Source organism: Aplidium turbinatum, chromosome 15 (assembly GCF_918807975.1).
Source record: "Aplidium turbinatum chromosome 15, kaAplTurb1.1, whole genome shotgun sequence".
Classification (NCBI taxonomy): domain Eukaryota; kingdom Metazoa; phylum Chordata; class Ascidiacea; order Aplousobranchia; family Polyclinidae; genus Aplidium; species Aplidium turbinatum.
The window spans coordinates 16,926,607-16,944,482 of NC_137486.1; the positions used below are offsets into that span (position 1 = coordinate 16,926,607).

At 36.8% G+C, this 17,876-nt stretch overlaps 1 protein-coding gene across 1 annotated transcript in view; it reads left to right on the forward strand.

Annotated features, from left to right (window-relative positions):
* Positions 1–2,508: 2,508 nt before the first annotated feature.
* LOC145784014 (fibrocystin-L-like) overlaps positions 2,509–17,876 on the forward strand; it is a 94,758-nt gene continuing 79,390 nt past the window's right edge. Inside the window, exons 1-12 of the mRNA XM_082595771.1 lie at positions 2,509–2,527; positions 2,970–3,047; positions 3,253–3,385; positions 5,654–5,762; positions 7,319–7,524; positions 9,826–10,019; positions 13,135–13,232; positions 13,892–14,069; positions 14,492–14,673; positions 14,923–15,094; positions 16,585–16,779; positions 17,301–17,435. Of these exons, the coding sequence (XP_082451897.1) occupies positions 2,509–2,527; positions 2,970–3,047; positions 3,253–3,385; positions 5,654–5,762; positions 7,319–7,524; positions 9,826–10,019; positions 13,135–13,232; positions 13,892–14,069; positions 14,492–14,673; positions 14,923–15,094; positions 16,585–16,779; positions 17,301–17,435 (1,699 nt within the window). The remainder of the gene's footprint in view (positions 2,528–2,969; positions 3,048–3,252; positions 3,386–5,653; positions 5,763–7,318; positions 7,525–9,825; positions 10,020–13,134; positions 13,233–13,891; positions 14,070–14,491; positions 14,674–14,922; positions 15,095–16,584; positions 16,780–17,300; positions 17,436–17,876) is intronic.

Here is a 17,876-nt window from a genome sequence, read left to right on the forward strand (position 1 = left end):
TATGGTTAGACATTACTCATGAATCAGATAATAATTGAAAAACCATTGCCCGATCACTAGGCGCGAATCTAGGAGTTTCTTTCGGGAGGTGCCAGAAAATTTGAAAGTCAATTAAAAAGAAAAAAAAGATAAAACAGATATGAACATTGAACAATGATACTACGGCATATACGATATGGTATAAAATAGAATCCAGTGGTTCTCAACCTTTTTGTTTTGGCGGACCCTTTTGGTACCTTCGAAGCAGTCGCGTACCCTTAAAAAATTTTTATCTGAAATTTTGGTATATCGCTTCTCCTATAATGGAATCAAATGTTTCATAAGTTTCGAAGCGACGCACTTAGACAAATTTGCTGAACTTGCAACGCACTTATGCCGATTGATGACGTTGACGAAGTTATGTTATGAGCTTTATGTTGGCATACAGCATCAAAAATTAGTAATCTATATGTTGATTTGTTGTTTTTCAATAAATTTTTATCAAAAATCAATAGAATTTTGCGAGGGTTACAAACAATTTCTCCCTTATTTCATTTTTAACCGATAGCTCAGTTGGTTAGCGCGTGGCTTCTGGAACTAAGAAGCTTCAAGATCAAGCGGCGCTGGTTCGACTCTCGGAGTGTGCGCTTGAGCAACGCACGTTAAGGACTGCTCTCCATTCAGCGGCATCTAATGGATGGAATGGAATAGTTCCCCGGCAACAAGACTTCAACAATAAGTAACTTCACTTTGTTAATCTCGGTGACCGGGCCTGCGTCAGTGATTCAAAGCCTCTACAAGTATGCGAAACTGTCAGGATTAAACATAATGGATTAAAATTGAACATAAACTATAAGCTACAAACGTTTTCGGCCATACACACGTTAGCCCTTATCAAGTAACAAAAAATAACTGCCTATCATATCTACAATGAAAATGAATAACTGATCTAAACACTGAATTGAAAAACGAAATGCAAAATGAAACGGCAGAACATAGAAGAAAGGCACATCACGTGGCGTTTAAATTACACCAGGCAAAGACGCAACATATGACGTATCAAGAAAAGACGTTGAGTAGATAAGAAGCACCTGAGGCAAACAACTGTGTATTGAGGCGAGGATTGTATGATTTTATTAGCAAAGCCTCGTGGATTTTAGTGTCGAATTCGGTGAAACATTTACGCATAATTCTAAAGGACTCCAAGGATGGTTTGTTATTTGAACATGTTTGACAATCGAATATGTGATCTTTAATGGCACTTTGCTTGTTCAAATTAGTTAAATCCAAGTGCTCCATCACTCTCGTGGCCAAATGCCGCGTAGACATACCGATGTAGCCTATGTACAATTCGCGTCATGCGAACCTTGTTACTTGATAAGGGCTAACGTGTGTATGGCCGAAAACGTTTGTAGCTTATAGTTTATGTTCAATTTTAATCCATTATGTTAAATGCCGTGTGGTTGCTTGGTTGTATATGCCTGTGGCTGAAGAAAGTAACCTCTTTACCAAAATTGTGTCAGGATTAAGCTCTGCAAGAAGCTTTCCAAGTCCGAGAATAAAGATTCAATCAATCAATATTAATTCGTTATAATCTTTGTCATTGCAAAACTGTGAGTAGTGATAGAAATGCAAACGTAAGTCAGCAGTCTAAGTTTAGCATTGATCAATAGACTGCTGTCTCAAAAAAAATAAGTTGAACAAAACCTTATTAAAAAATTAATTCATTTATATGATATTTTTTTAGTTAAGAAACCAAACCTTTGAACTTTCAAAGGACATCGCACAAGTTCGTTGGGAAGTACAGTTTGAAAATCACGGTAATACACAAATAAAGCACAACCAACCAATTTTTAAATTTCGTAATTTATCAATCATGCTGCAAACTCGGAAACTTTAACGGGCCACCTGAAATCACTTCGCGGACACCCGGTTGAGAACCACTGAAATAGACATTAAAACAGCCATTTTCATCAATTGTGAATGTTTAAAAAATAAATTTTGCTTGAATAAAAATTGCTAAGCATGCAAAGTAAATAAAAAAATAACAGTTAACCTCTCAAGTACATGTAGCTCCACACAGAGTGAAATTAACATGCCTTTTGACTCTTTTTTATTTCTTTAAAAGTAATGTCTAAAAAGACATTATTGACCCAAAAAGAATGTCTAAAAAGACATTAAGAAAAGTAACTACTTACTTTTCTTAATGTCTTTTTAGACATTCTTTTTGGGTCAATAATGTCTTTTTAGACATTACTTTTAAAGAAATAAAAAAGAGTCAAAAGGCATGTAAGTTTCACTCTGTGTGGAGCTACATGTACTTGAGAGGTTAACTGTTATTTTTTTATTCACTTGTTGATTCATTCATATCAGTTTGTATCCTCTGTGGATCCTTCTCTGGTATCATGGGCCAATCCTATAGATGTTTGCTGGTACACCCCTTCATTTTCTTTGAATTGTCATGCAAAGTAAACTTGAAATCTGGTTTAAAACCCGGTATGCAGTGTCCATGACCAACTGGATATTTGTATGTTTGCAGGCATATATGGTAATTGATTGAAGTTATAACGAAGACTAAAAACTACAAAAAACAATCATTCAAAGTTTCATATTGTTTCAACTGACGTTATTTGGTTCAGCGTTGGTTTCAGCTGAGTCAGCTCCAACAAATGATGCTATTAAAATGTATTTGAAGTTGTATGAAAGAAAATAATGGAGTCTGATCGATGGATAATTTCAACCATAATAATAACAAAAAATTATCCCCCCGGGATAAGTTAAGTCCGCCGTGGGACTAATAACAACTGTTTAGAACCTACCATTTGATGCGAAACATACAATTTCAACAATATTCCTTAAAAATTTTGGGGGGGCCGGGCCTCCTGGGCCTCTCCCATAAGTCCGCGCCTGCCGATCACAATATGATGAAAACGTTTTCAACGTAGCTTATAACACTTTATAGCACGTTATATTTTTCTACATTTTTTCAGCTGCAATTCGTGTGACTGAAATAACCCCTAGAAGCGCTGGAACAGCAGGAGGGGCACAGATTCATATCTACGGAGAAGGTTTGCAAACGGCTTATATTCAGTTGTTGTTGACAGTTGTGTACTGCAAGTAACAAAGGTAACAGTTTACCCAATGCAGGTCTGCTTTCATGTAGTTAAGGACATTGAATTTGCACACTTAAATGGTTGCATTGTTAAAAGTATATTTGCAAAGTTAAAATTTTGCACCCCAATATTCTCCTACGGCTATGCTTATATCTTCTAGATTTCTCTACCACCTTAAACGCTCGAGGCGCTCCTCCAAACCAGCAAGTTATATTTGTCTCATCACTCGGAGAATACGACTGTGAACTTCATGTTGCTGAAAATGATGAAAACCAAGTAGTTTGTTACACAACGTAAGTGTTCTGCTTCTAGTGCTTGTCATATTACGAAAGAAACCTAGAGCATAACTAGGCATATACAGCAAGTTCTATAACTGCAGACTTTGCACACAGTTTCGGCCTTCCGGCCTCCTCAGTGCGTTAGATACACTGATATGACCATGGAGATATATATACCTCCATGTTCTAGAAATCTTGTTCAGCAGTTTGCTTATATGTGTGACAATTTTTAAGCTAATTATAGGCTGCTGTAGGGCTCTTCGAAGCATTTTTAGAGGTAAACATTGCATGAACGCCGATTCGAAATTGAACGAAAATCTTCGCGACAGAATATAGGCTAATTGCGAATTTGAAGTCAAGCAATCTTGCTTAACTCTCATAACTCGCAAATCTTCAAACAATTTCTGCGTTGGTTAATTTATTGTAGGAATCTTTCCCGTGAAAACTAAAAAAACCCTCCTTCAAAAATTGATTCTGACCGATGAGCAAAGTTAGTTGGGTGAAGTTTTTGCTGGTTTTTAACCTGTTCCATTCTTGTGCCTCTAAATTTGTGGTTCCCAAACTTTTTTGAACGCGACCCAAATCTGAGTTTAGTGAACATCTCGCGACCAAGACACAGAGAACGTATATAAACAATTTCAACACTCTACTGTTTTTGCAATTTTTGCCTGCTATAAACTAGACACAGACAACCAGCTGTAGGGCTGTCTACTAATAGCTGAACTTGCTTAGAGGTAAGCAAAGGCGCTGGATTCGTTGCTGATGCAAACTGACTTCGCTTCAGTGCGGCTTCTCGGTGCTTAAAAAATACGTTCGTTTTTTGCATGCTTCAAATGTTTCTTGGATTTGTTTTTCCTTTCGTTTTTCCAAGTTCAGAGTTCGTTTGACAACAATTCATAGCACAGCCTACATAGCGGCTTCACAGCACAAGGATCGTATATAGAAATGAACTCTTTAAAAAATATAGTTCAGAAATCTTGAACTGTGAACAGGGGCGCCGGAAGCGGGGGGTAGGGGGCGGATGTTCCTGCCCTTAATTTTTCTGTGGATGGAGGGCGGGGGGCAATGGTGCCCTTTTAAGGTCATGCAAGCTATTGCACATTTTACAATATAACAATTTCTGCTATTCGCTTTTAGCCTAATTATAATCTTTCATTTTTGCCTCAAAATAATATTTACGGCACAAAATTCTGCAACACAGTAGGTTACATCATTATAACGTAGCATGATGCCCTTCTTTGTATACCGGATACTTGTATCATTACTCGATAATGAGCTGATAGATGAGCATTTTCGCTATATCTTATCTTGAAACTTAAAAAAAAATTGGTCTTTCAGCAACAAAAGTGCCCTTTTTTCATAATCCTGCCCTCCCCCAGTCAAAAATCGTTCCGGCGCCCCTGACTGTAAAGTTACAGTATTATGTACATTTATCGTGATTTACTGAAGTGACTTGAATGCCTTCTAAACAGTTTATGATGCAATAATTGATTTTTATAAGAGAAGCCAAAATGCGTATGATGTAATAATCCAGTCGATGTTTGGATTAAAACAACTTAATAAAAGAAAAAAGAAAGAAGTTTATTGAAGAATTAATTTACAACAGTCCCATTTTAGCAGATTTAGATCGTTTCTGCACGACCCATTTTCTGACTCTTCTAGATCCATGATTGGGTCGCGACCCATAGTTTGTAAACCACTGCCCTAAATGAAGAGCTATGGGCTACTGCTAGAGTGCGTTGTCCAAACGAACCTCCCGATAGTTAATCATTACTAGGGCTACTTGATCTTTTCAATTCAATTCAATTTGATTTTCTTTATCTTTGTTAGCAAATCTGAGTGTTTGTGTGCTGATTTGTTTATCCAAGCGCAGAAAGAAACAAAATTGCTTGAATTTAAAAAAACAAAACCAAAATTTTTATTGAGCAACCTGATTTGAGACATGACGACAAAAACAAACCATGACTAGAGAATTTCGCCTTGAAGTAAAATAAAAAATTGATTTTCCCAAAATGTTTTCGACATCGGTTCGTGTTTTTTTTTGTAATGAAATTCATTTAACATTCACTTTCACTAGAAACAAACTCATTTCGAACAAGTCGATCTAAAATAGAGCCTATGGCTTTTTTATTAAACAAATGCATCACAGCCAAATCAGCGTTGTTATTTTTAGTTTGGAAATCACTTGTCAACTTATCATTTGAATAAGTTTTTCAAAAATCTGTGATCACAAGCACGTCGAGACTACGTTGTGACGTCATAATCAGATGCACTTTGTTTTAGTCCAATGCAGCCTGGAACCTATTACATGAGAATGAAGAACAATGGACGGTGGTTGGAAGCAACGGAGTATTGTGGCAGAAGATTGACTGACAACCGGTGCAGGTTAAGGGTAAGGCACTTTAACTACTAATACATCGATTGCTTGTAAAAATATAGGCTATACGTGTTCGGTCCAAAAAGCGTAACTTTAAGCTCTACAAGCTGACAGCTTTATATACTTGTAGGCTGTTGTGATATGTGAACAGCTGCAGTGGGAGCAGTCACCAAGGTCGGCAGCTTTAATGGTTGCAGTTGTACTCGCATTGATGTTTGTTAAATATTCCATCTACTGAATGCTTCGCAATGGTTCTTTGTCTATAAAGTTCTCTGCTCAATTTCAAAAGTACACCGCTAATGCTGAACTGCAACACCTTAACCTCACTCGTTTGTGAATAATTTCATATTCATATGATACAGATCATGATTTGCATCATATGATCATAAATGCAGCATTGATCTTACGGCAGTGCTTAATTTCTAGATGCACGACTTTCGGAGCTGCAGTCAGTACAAACAAAACTAACTGAATATGATTGTGGTTTTATACGATAGTTTTTATAAAATAATCCGATAATCACGTTATTATGTCAAAAATGTTTTAACCGCAAAGGAATAATGCTAAACTATGAGGCTATCATTGCCTAACTCTGCGAGGAGACTGTAACAAGTCTAAAGGATAGAGTAGGCTACTAAACGTTTTGTAACAACTACAAAGATTACTACTATTACTTAACTTGAGGTAAAAAAGGTTAATAAAAGTGGGGAGGGGACAAAAAGTTCACTGGGGGGAGGGCAAAATTTTTCAATGGAGTGGCAATTGGCCCCTCTACCTTCCTCTTAAAAGAGGCCTTGATTCCAGTGACAAATACAATAGAATTCTGCCATAGTGATATTTCGCTATAGTAGTATCCGCTGCAAAGTCTTGTTTTTAAACTGCAGGTCGAATTCGGCTATAATAGAGTCTTCGGCTATAGTGACATTTCGCTGCAGCAACACTTTTTTGAAGGTTCCTTCAGGTATCACTACAGGGAAGTTCTACTGTACAACCCGGCTAAACAGCCGTCGCTTGATTTAAAAATCTGAAAAACTAGAAGTTCCAGTCATAAAATATTTCGGACCAAAGGTCTTTCCTGCCACAAAGAGTGTTTTCATCGCCTCTTCATTCTCATAAGCACTGGTTATTTGAAAACAAACCCAAAAAGATTCTAGGACTAAATTTTGGAAGCTTTCCTTTGAAATATAGTATGCAAGCGTGGCTTTCCTTGAAGAAGGTAGCCAATACGGAACTGTTGCTTGTAAGGTTGAATTGTTCTGAGTGGCAGCCGCGGTTTAAATTTTTTTTATCCTGACAGTCTTTTGAAGGAGCATGTGATTTTAAGCAGTTTTTTTTTTCTTTTTGTACACTCTATTTAAAATTTTAATAGATTAACTAACCGAGAATGCTTTGTCGATGACAAAGAAGCGATTGCAATTCTCCCAGACAGACACAAAGTCAAAAATGTCATCACTTTTCATAGCCGAAACAACCTTTTTAATTAGTTTTCACACGATTGTTGTAGTTAAGTTGAAAATAATCCTAAGATAGTACATCAACGTTTTCATATAGGCTGGTGTAATTGCGTACAGATTCAGGACGGGCACACACCTACTGTCGTGAAACTTAGTTGGACGACAGGGGAGCCTCAGCAACTTATAGATGTGAGAGGAAAACTGTTCACAAACCTCATAGATTCTTCGGAAGGGACAGCTACAAATGGACGAACAAACGCAATTACAAGAGTTTATTTGACTTCAGGAACTTGTGACCTTTACAACCCAGACACCCAACTCCCGTGAGTTGAGTCAACAGTAGCAACAACTCTGCATTAATTATTATTTTTTCCTGAAAAGCATAACTTTAAAAACTGCTCATGATAATTTAGTATTAGGCCTAAATCCAAATACCAATTTTTTGCACTGTCCATATCAATGGTGGTTATTTATTTTTGTTTTAAATCTTATTTGTTGTATTGCATGCTTAATTTACCTCAACTGCAGTTGCAGTACCTTCGCTTGTCTCAAACTTGGAATGTGCTGTTCACTTTGCCTTAGTATCCTATTGCACATCTTCCTCTTTTATTCAATAAAGTTGCCAGTTTTACTTCGCTGCAAAGTCGCCAGACGTTAAAGGGGACCTGAAATGAAAAATTAAAATTTTTTTGGTGATTCTTTAGTGTTTAAGTATTATATTTTTCGAATTTTTTTTTTGATATACCTTTTTGTTTGGGAGATATAACCAAATGAAAATCGGCCACCTGATGGCGCTATGTGTCTTGTGACGTCATCGGCGGGCAGCCAAGTAAACAGCTTTAGGCAATTGCCTTAGAAACGTCGCATAGGTCATTGTATATTGAGTAATAGAAGATCAGCACAAACATGCGACCTGCAGAACATGTGGATCTCATAGACCCTGATATGAAGACATTACTCTGGTTGCAACAATTGGGAGATGTTGCCTGCATTGCTGCCTCATAAGCAAGAAGAAGAAGCACAAACAAGATGTCTGAAACTCGACAAGGATTTTTCTTTGAACTAAAAAGACGGCGACTTGACAGCGAAGAACATCATTCTGATTCGTGCTCTGACAACACCAGTTCGGACAGCAGTCGGATGGAAAATTTGCATTGAAAAAAATGCAGGAAAATAATTTGCTTGAACCAAGTGGTTTATATCAACTAAAAGTAGCCTGTGTATTCAGAGTTGCCTACCCTGCCGATGTTATACTGTCCTACTGACCTCATCATCATCATCAATCTTTTTATTTTTCGTCATTAACGCGTCCGGGACGAAAAAGATACCAACTACAAAAATCGATATAGACCTACCAGCACGTTAATGAACGGGAAAAGGTGCCCGATCGTAGCCTACTCACAGACCTGTACCTAGGTCGATCGAGATTTGTGGGTAGGCTACTGCATTGACAGTGGCTTTCACATATCTTGAAAAATCAAAGACAGAAGGAACAGCTTCAGGGATGAGCAGGTGTCTGGACTTGGTGCCTTGTAGCTCTGCCTGTAGATCACGTTGGTAATCGCTGGCCAGAAAATGATTGCTGCACACACGGCAGTGCTTGTTTACAGGTGGGTCTTGGAGTTTCATCGCCGAGATCCATTTCTTCAGCTTGTCGTCATTATTCAGAGGTAAACGATGAAAGGATACCCCTTTGACGATTCCCCGGTTAGTACAACCGGGAGCCATACAAGAAGCCACCATTTGAAGGGCGTAAAAGCTCCCTTAGCACAAAATTGTTTGCTGTTTCGGTAGCCTACGCGATTTGTTCCTTGTGTTTGCACGCAAAATAGTAGACCTTGGATACGGCGTTGCCAACCAATGACGTCATCAAAAATTTTGACCAATTAGAATCATTCAAATCAAAAAAGTTTTTTTTAGGTTTTTTAATTAATGGTAACACAAAAAATAAAAAAAATGTAGAAAAACGTTTTATTTCAGAAAGATCTACAAATACAAAAGCCATGTATTTTCGTTGCAGTGCACCTTTAAAACAATGAAAAATGGCGATTTGGTTGACTGGTTGGTCAAAAAGCGATAGTCTACGATGCAGGGTTTTATTAAACGTGTACCGGGTAAAACTGTCTGCAAATTGACCACTGCGGCGTGTTTGAAACTCTTTCCTGATACCTCAAAGTCTTAAATTGTTAAGTCAAAAAGTTTTAAACTCACACTACCCACATTTGATTTTGATGGCCTAAGCAACTCGGAAAGTTTGTAACGGCACAAAGAGGAAGCTTCACTCTTAAACAATAATTATAGGGCCTAGCCCTAGGAGGTCCGGTGAAAGAGAGTTTCTTTAACTTTTTCGTTTCTTAATTTTGAGAGTTGCTGCTCCAGAAATGCCTCAAGTAGTCAAGTGACTTAAAAGAAATGCTTTGAATGCCAGAAATGCCTCAAATAATTTTTTTACAAAAATTAAAACTAGACTTTAAGGGTTAAAGTGTTCTTGTCTTAATTTACCACCAACTTAATGCCTCTGAATAGAGAGCTGTCCTTTAATTGCGTATCTCAAGCTTGTACATCGATTCTTGAACCAGTCTTGCTTAATCTTAAAAACTATTTGTTTTTATTTTGCTGTTTAGGTATGGTATTCAACTCGAAGGGAGTGAAGGTCAAAATCAACATGGCACCTTTACATGCTTTGTGAAAAGTCAATTTGTTGGCAATCAAAACCTGTCTTATATCGTAGACGGAGAGTTCGGGCGTTCAAAGCCAGAACTTAATGATTTATTGATCAGTGCTGACAACAGAATTTTCATGCTGCAAACTTACGCTGGTATGAAATGTTGAATTCATTCCCTAGCAGCTGCAGGGGCGTTGACAGGGGGGTCTAGGTGGTACTTTTGGACCCGGGCCCGGAATATTTAGGGGGCCCGGATTTAAAAGATTCCCCGCGACTTCAAACATTATCAAGATCTTAATATAATCAGATCTAAAGGAATTGCCATCAGAGGTTAAAACAGCCACTTCAGCCGTCAGATGGTAAAGTACCGGGCCCCCTTCCGGGTATAGTGATTTCCCTAACCACAATTTTTTTTTCAAAAACACAAAATATTTTTCTTCACCTACTCTTTAATTCTGAATATATATATTTTTTGGTGGTAATCACTTCTAGCTACTTGCAAATCATAGCCATAGGAGGTGGGCGGGCAGGGGGGCGGTTGCTCCCCCGCTGAAAAAAAATGTCGCAAATTTGGGCAAAAATGTCAAGTTATTTGAGCAAATCAATCTTATCACAATGTTTCGATGCCTCACCAGTTAAAAAACTTTACATAATTGTTGAAATTTAAGAGATACATTAATATTATCCAATGAATGTAAATGTATTATCACTGACTTTGAAAACTGTTGCATGTGGTATTGCAATCTGGGCAGAATAAGTTTAGATTCGACAACTGCAAAATAGAACACTCTGTAAAAATACAGTTGGGAAACAGAAGTAAGCTTATTACTGATATTCACTAACATGTAGGGCTGTAGGCTGCATTTCTTCATGGATAAGATTTAAAAGCGTAGGCTACTGTGTACTGGTAACTTTACGAGGTTTTTTGTTTTTTCTCAATATCCTACTAATGTAGTTGATTATAAAAATCATTTGGGAAAAAATGTCTAGTTATTTGGACAAATCAATTTTTACCATAAGTTTTCAACATTCTACCAGTTTAGTAACTTTATAGTGTTGCATTTAGTATAAAAAACATTTTGCTTTGAATGTAAAACAGAGTATCGACAATTTGAAAACTTTTATATTTGGTATTAAAATTTGGACAGAATAAGTTTCGATTCAGTATTTGCCGAAAAAAATGCAAAATAATGTTTCGACAAGCTGAGATAAGCTTATTACAGATATTCATTAGAATATCACACTAGCCTACTTTCCTTCATTGGTAGAATTTTGAAACCTTGCTGGGTTCTGGTGAGCATATGAAGTTTTTGTTTTTTCTCTATATCCCACTAATGTAGTTGTTTGTAAAAATATTTGGGCAAAAATATCCACTTATTGGATAAGTCAATTTTACCATGAGTTATGCTATGCTCGCAAAACTTGACTTAAATACTACAAAGATAGCTTATCATTTTTAGATATGGTCAAACAAAATAAGCATTTGTTATAAACTTTAATAAACAACAGTTGTGAGGCCACATACTGTACCGGTATACACCACTTTTGTGAGCATTGATCCCGGCCACTAACTGTAGTTATGTACAAAGTGAAAAAGTATATTAAATGAAAACAACTTGTGAATTTTCCTGGATTTAATTTCATGTTTTTGTAAGCTATATTTTAACTGTTTTCTGTATTGAACTTTTTTGTATGAACTGCTGTTTGTCTTTGCCAGTCCCAGGGTTGATATGCTCAGCTATTTACTATCTATGACACAGTATTAGAGCAACAACGATCAAATATAAAGACACATGTTTTGTTGTTTTGTCATCCAATTCATGACGTTAATATATCAGGCAATGTAAACAGTGCTATTTTTGTGTCATGTTTTGGTAATGTGGTCTGTATTTTGTGGCAACGATTGAGTTGGAAGCTATTATATGGGAGTCATTTTTCTTCAGTGCTTGTGATTTGAGTGGGCCTAGCAGCTTCATTGTGAAGTAAGATTATCTTTGTAATGATCTTCTGAAAAAACATTGACTATGATTATATTGTAATATAATTTCAGTATTTTTGGTATCAAAACTAGTTTTGTTCAAAGGTGGAAGTTTGATGCACATAGCATGGTAAACTGTCCAATTCTTTTCAGGCTGTAGGATTTGAAGCAGCATGGATTAAGTAATGTTACTGGTTTGATAAGTAGGCCTAAGCGGATTGTCATTTTAGTATTTTTCAATGCAAATTTACAAATATTGAGTCTTTGGACTATCTTTGAATTGAAAAGATTGAGCTACTTTTGGTCAGGCCTTTTATTGAAGTTGGGCTGGAGATTTTCATACAATCTGGTGACATAAACATTCAGCAATTATTGTTATCCAGTTATTGGTGAAGTCTCAGTTCAAATTTTTTTGAATCCAGTTAGGCTTAATATACTGTATATATATTTTTTGTGATACATAAAAATGTTTTAATTTGATGGTTCATTTAATTGGGACACAGACAGGTCTATGAACGTAGATTAAAGTAAGTTCAGCCTTGTTTTGCTGTTGTACGTGTTTTTTTTGCTTGTATTTCGTACACGGCCAAGTTGATGACTCTCAGAGGTTGTGAATAATTTTGTATTTTTGAAAATATATATGCAAAGACAAAATTTGGGAAAATTATTTTTGCCCCCCAAAAATGTTTTACTCTCCTACGACTACTCTACTTTACAAAGAATTAATTTCAGTCGAAAACTCCAACAATTTTAAACATATCGACAAAGATCGTGATTGAGAGCAAGGATTTTGCGGTTTATGGAGAAATCCCTAATGCGTAATTGCACAGTTGGGGAAATTCGTGGATACAACAAATGTTTGAGAATATATAAATGATATTCCTCTTAATTTTCTACATTGAACGGCATGTGTCATCCTCATTTTAACAGCACATCAATAAAATTTTGTACACAACCTTTATATTCATAACATTGTCGATGAAGGGGGCCCGAAAATAAATGGGTACCGGGCCCGAGAAATCTTGTCAACGGCCCTGAGCAGCTGTGCTGTAATTAATTACACAAACGGTTATTCGTCGGTTATTCGCTGAAACAGTTTTATGTTATTGCAAAACAACTCGCTTTTACGTCTGATAACGATGTTTCGATTTATGCCGTTTACGGCTCGTGGTTGACTATTAAATAGTCAAAATAATATAAAGTTTTATTTCTTCTGTTTTTATCCAGGATGATCATTTGACCAATTTCAACTAACAGTTAATTATGGTGTAATAATGGTTAATGTTGCAGTGATTACTGATGTATCTCCCAAAGTCGGTAGTTCTGTTGGAGGTACTCTTCTTACCATAAAAGGGAGAAGTTTTGACGATCTTCCTGGTGCAGTTAAGGTAAGCGAGTATTGTGACCAGGAACATTGTGATTTCATAGCAGTGTAATAATTCCAATGCAGTCAGGAAACATCGTGAATCTGGGGTGATAAAAGGATAGGCTACGTAGATCATACGACAACGACGACGAGCAGCACTTTTTCTGATTTTTTTGATTTTTTCAGATTAGCAACTTCCCTAAGAATATACACCTTATGATTAGATTGGGCTGAATTACAGTGCAATATAGCGCAATCTTCTTGCTTCTACGTTTAGAGTGTGACCAAATACTTGGATATCAAGTAGTGGGCTAACATCCACTTGGTCAAACTTAACAATTTAATATTCCTGAAGCAACATATCGGCGATATGGGTCCAATTTGAAAATGTAGCTTTTCCAAGAGACGTCTTCTTAAAGCCCCTGTCTGCTACGTAGCCTATACCTACCTAAATCGTAATTGGATTTTAGAAGTCTAGCTTGGTTTGCATTGGTCTAGCTTGGTTTGCATTGTCTTTTTGGTTTATTTAAATAATATCTATTTGATCGAAATATAAATTCGTTTTTGTTATATGATTCGTTTATGAAAAAGTATCAATTGCGTATAATTGCTAATAACTGGTGTAATAGTTTTCTTCGTCAAACTAACTACAAACGCATTTGTGGTTCCCGTACTTCGAAGGTCTACGTTGGTGGTGAACCATGCGCCATCAAAAGCGTTGACAGTACCACCATCACATGTCAAACTCCTAAAAAAGCTGCTTCAAGGACATGGTACAGTGGAGGGAGAGGACTGAAAGTCGAGGTTTATCCCGGTATGCTTGACATTGACGGAGAATTAAATCCGACTGCTGACAACGGTACGTCTATGAATCAATTTGCTGTAACTATAGTGACCTTATCCGTCTTGTAAGAAATTACGAAAGATAGTTTGTCGACTATCACATCACAATTCAACGCAAATAAATTCTTGTAAAAGATAACCTTTAGAGATGATCCAAGCACCCCAGAAAACAAAAACAATCAAGTTTAGAAGTGGTATATATTATAAATCACATAACAAAGCCTTATAACGGTTTATTTGTTGTCGCTCTGCAACTGCCAAGGTCTTTTTGCGACAAGACTTATTTTCAGTTTTGTATCATGTATTATGCTAGAAAGAACAAAATCGTTACGGTTTGTAAAGTCTTCGGTATGACAGACCTTGATCACTCAAGTATTGACATTAATAACTAGATATTTTTATCAATTTAAATACAATGAACTTTTTTTTCGTTTTCAGTCAAGATTTTCTTTGCCGACAATAGTTACTTGGAAAATGATATGTTACCGGGCGATCTATTTCTCACTAGAGAAAGAGGATTTTTTGTTCCTTCAGTTGATGCTAATTATGTCTTTACCGTTGATCCTGATGATCGTATGGAATTATACTTCAGCCTCATTCCAAGAAATTCAACAGCAGCTGTAAGGAAAACTTTTAAACAGCGCCTTTGGTATTAGTTTATTAAAAAGCAAGTAGAAAATATAAAAAGTATATGTTTGTTGTAGAATGCAAGGCAAACACGATTTTCTTTGTTTTGTAGTTGATTATTTGTATAAATATGAAAATAGAAACTGTTGCTGCATTATTTGAATGATAGACGTTCATGAAAAATTTACAAAATGATCATTTTCAAAACTCGGAAAGTTTTTTTTTTCATCTTTTTTTTTCAGAAACTGGTGGTTTCCTCTTACAGCGCTCACCGAGAGGAAAGCTCTGCTTCTTTTTTTTTAATTTCTGGAGAAGAATACTATTTTGAGGTGCGACATGTGGAGTACCGCTGGAATGCATTTTCTCGATGGTCTGTTCACATTGACCAGACTAACTATTCGCCGTCTGACACTTGTGAGTGAAAAGTTACTCTTCTCAAAGTATGCTCAGTATAAAGTAACAAGTTGGTAGGTTTTTTTTGATTGATTTGATTGATTGATTGATTGAATCTTTATCCTCGGACTGGGAAAGCTTCTTGCAGAGCTTATTCCTGGCAGTTTCGCATACTTGTAGAGGCTTTGAATCACTGACGCAGGCCCGATCACCGAGATTGACAGAGTGAAGTTTCCGATTGTTGAAGTCTTGTTGCCGGGGAACTATTCCATCCATTAGATGCCGCTGAATGGAGAGCAGTCCTTAACGTGCGTTGCTCAAGCGCACACCCCGAGAGTCGAACCAGCGCCGCTTAATCTTGAATTCTTTGTTCCATAAGTGACGCGCTAACCAATTGAGCTATCGGGGCGGAATTGCTATAGCAAGAAGTGTTTCGTTTCAACGCCAATTTTAGTTTTGTTTCATTTCATTTCGAAAAAAATACGATTTCCTTTCGTTGTGAATTCAAACCGAAACAATTCATCAGTTATTTAGACTTAAGACTGTTCAGCACAAGACAATTTTGAAATATTTTATTTTGACACTAAATTTTTTGCCTGAATTAAATGCATTATGCATAACGACTACGTAGGCAAGTAATTGACTGTTGTGGTGAGATCCCTTGCAAGACTCTTAAAATTTCCCTATTGCGACTCTACAAAAGACCACTTGGTTGTGTTCTTGAAGAAGGTGAATATCAGTATTAGCATCCCTTCCTTCCAGTCCACTGATTCTAAATTCAATTTCAATTCAATTTATTTTTCTTTGTTGGAAAACAACAGCAATTATAAAGTTACAAACAGTGTACGGGAACAAAACCAACAAAAGGAAAAGGTGGCAAGACCACAGAAGTTTAAAACGTGCATGCGATGCAGATTTAAAGTCTACGTAGATGAAAATAAATTAAGCACGGCCATCAAACCCAACAGTTTAAAATAAATGAATTAGTTGAAAAAAACAGTTGGTTCCACATACCTAAAGCAAAATCTTTAACTACCGGGCGTAACCATAACTTCAAATGAATATTCATGTTAAAATCGGATTGAACATTGTCCCCAAGTAAAATTATGTAACCTGGTGGGCATAAATGTTTGTCGAAGGTATTTTAGTCTGTTTCATTTACATGGTTTCAGATTGTGCTAAATGAAAAGTTCAGAACATTTTCTTGAAAACGTTGATTGCTTGTTTCCACCAGAGTTGCCAGGTGGCTTAATATTCAGACAAAAACGATAAATTTACTTAGTATTATATATTGTGTCCAACGGTTAGCAAATCATTTCATTAGTTTGCGCCAAAGATTAATTTCTTGTAAACTTAGTGAAGTGCTGTACCATAAATGAACCTTAATTTATTATTTATTTTAAATGTCCGAATTTTATACTAGTAACTTACTGTCTGAAAACCTCCAAATTTACCTGGTAACCATGGTTTCCACAATCATTAAGCGAAGCTTCATCTGCATTGTTTTATAGCTTCGGCTGTTAGCGAAAAGCAAACGATAAAAATCACGTCAACAATTGATCAAGAAGTTCAAAAATTTTCTTTGGAGAACTGGGCAGAACAAACTCCTGTGCAGTCAGTGTGGGCTGCAAACCTGGTGTGTCAAAATGAGACGATTGGCTGTTCGGGAGTCTACTTTTATTTTGCATTGTTTGGTACAAATTCTGGTAAGTCAATATCAAACATAACAAAATGGTACTATCACGATTAACAATCATAAATCGGTGATAATATTATTAGTATTACAGTAGAACTCGCCTATCGTAACACTTGAAGAGACCTTCGAAAAAGTGTCACTACAGAGTACAGACGAAGACACCGTGCCCTAATTCTACTTGTAGTTCAGAAACGAGACTTTGCAACAGATGCCACTATAGCGAAATGTTACTGCAGTGTAGCCGAATTCTACTGTATTATCAATATCAAACATGGATATGTTTTCGTTTTATCTCAATGAATAACTCATTAAAAATCGCTCAACCGTTTGTTGAATTTGAAATGCATTTATGTCCAAAAAGCTTCTTTTCAAGCATGCAAATTGTTATGTAAACGTTTCTATACTTAACCTGCAGTCTACTCTGCATGTCAGTCACTCTGTGTCATTCAAGATAGGCATGTCAGCGACTTATCATGTTGTTCTCTTTTCAACCAGTAGTCCAAGCATACCAACTTTGGTTAATTCATGCAGACATGATCATGTATGGAAGTTCTGCCGCCGAAATTCAGTCCACCATCAACAGGCTTGTAGTGCTTCATGGTGACATCACGAGCGTCACATCCACCAGCGCATCTCAGTACGTCATCACATTCCACTCAACTCGAGGTGGGCATGGTCCCAGATAACACAATTCGTCTTTTTTACATTGATTTAATGTCTGCAGACATTGAAGCAATGCAAAGATAACAGATATTGCTGTCTGGGGTAGGTTAGGCCTACTAGGTGAGTTTTTGACTTCATAGTTTTAAATTTTTTTAGGTTGTAGAACTTGGTGGAAATGTTTGCAAGAATCCAAAGCTAAAGTTTTTAACTTATATTAATCCTGGCTGACAAGCGTTTATGGAATCTGAAGCTAAATCTCAATCTCCTTCATCAGAATGCGAGTGTGGTGCCACTGAACAGACCGCAGACCATGTCATCCACCATTGCCTAACGCCCTAACCCACCGGCCTCCAAACGGTGCGCATGGTCTGATGGTCCTGGACGACAAGATTGCTGAGTGGCTGATGATTTCCTGCCCTCCAATCTAGCCTAGAAAGATCTGCT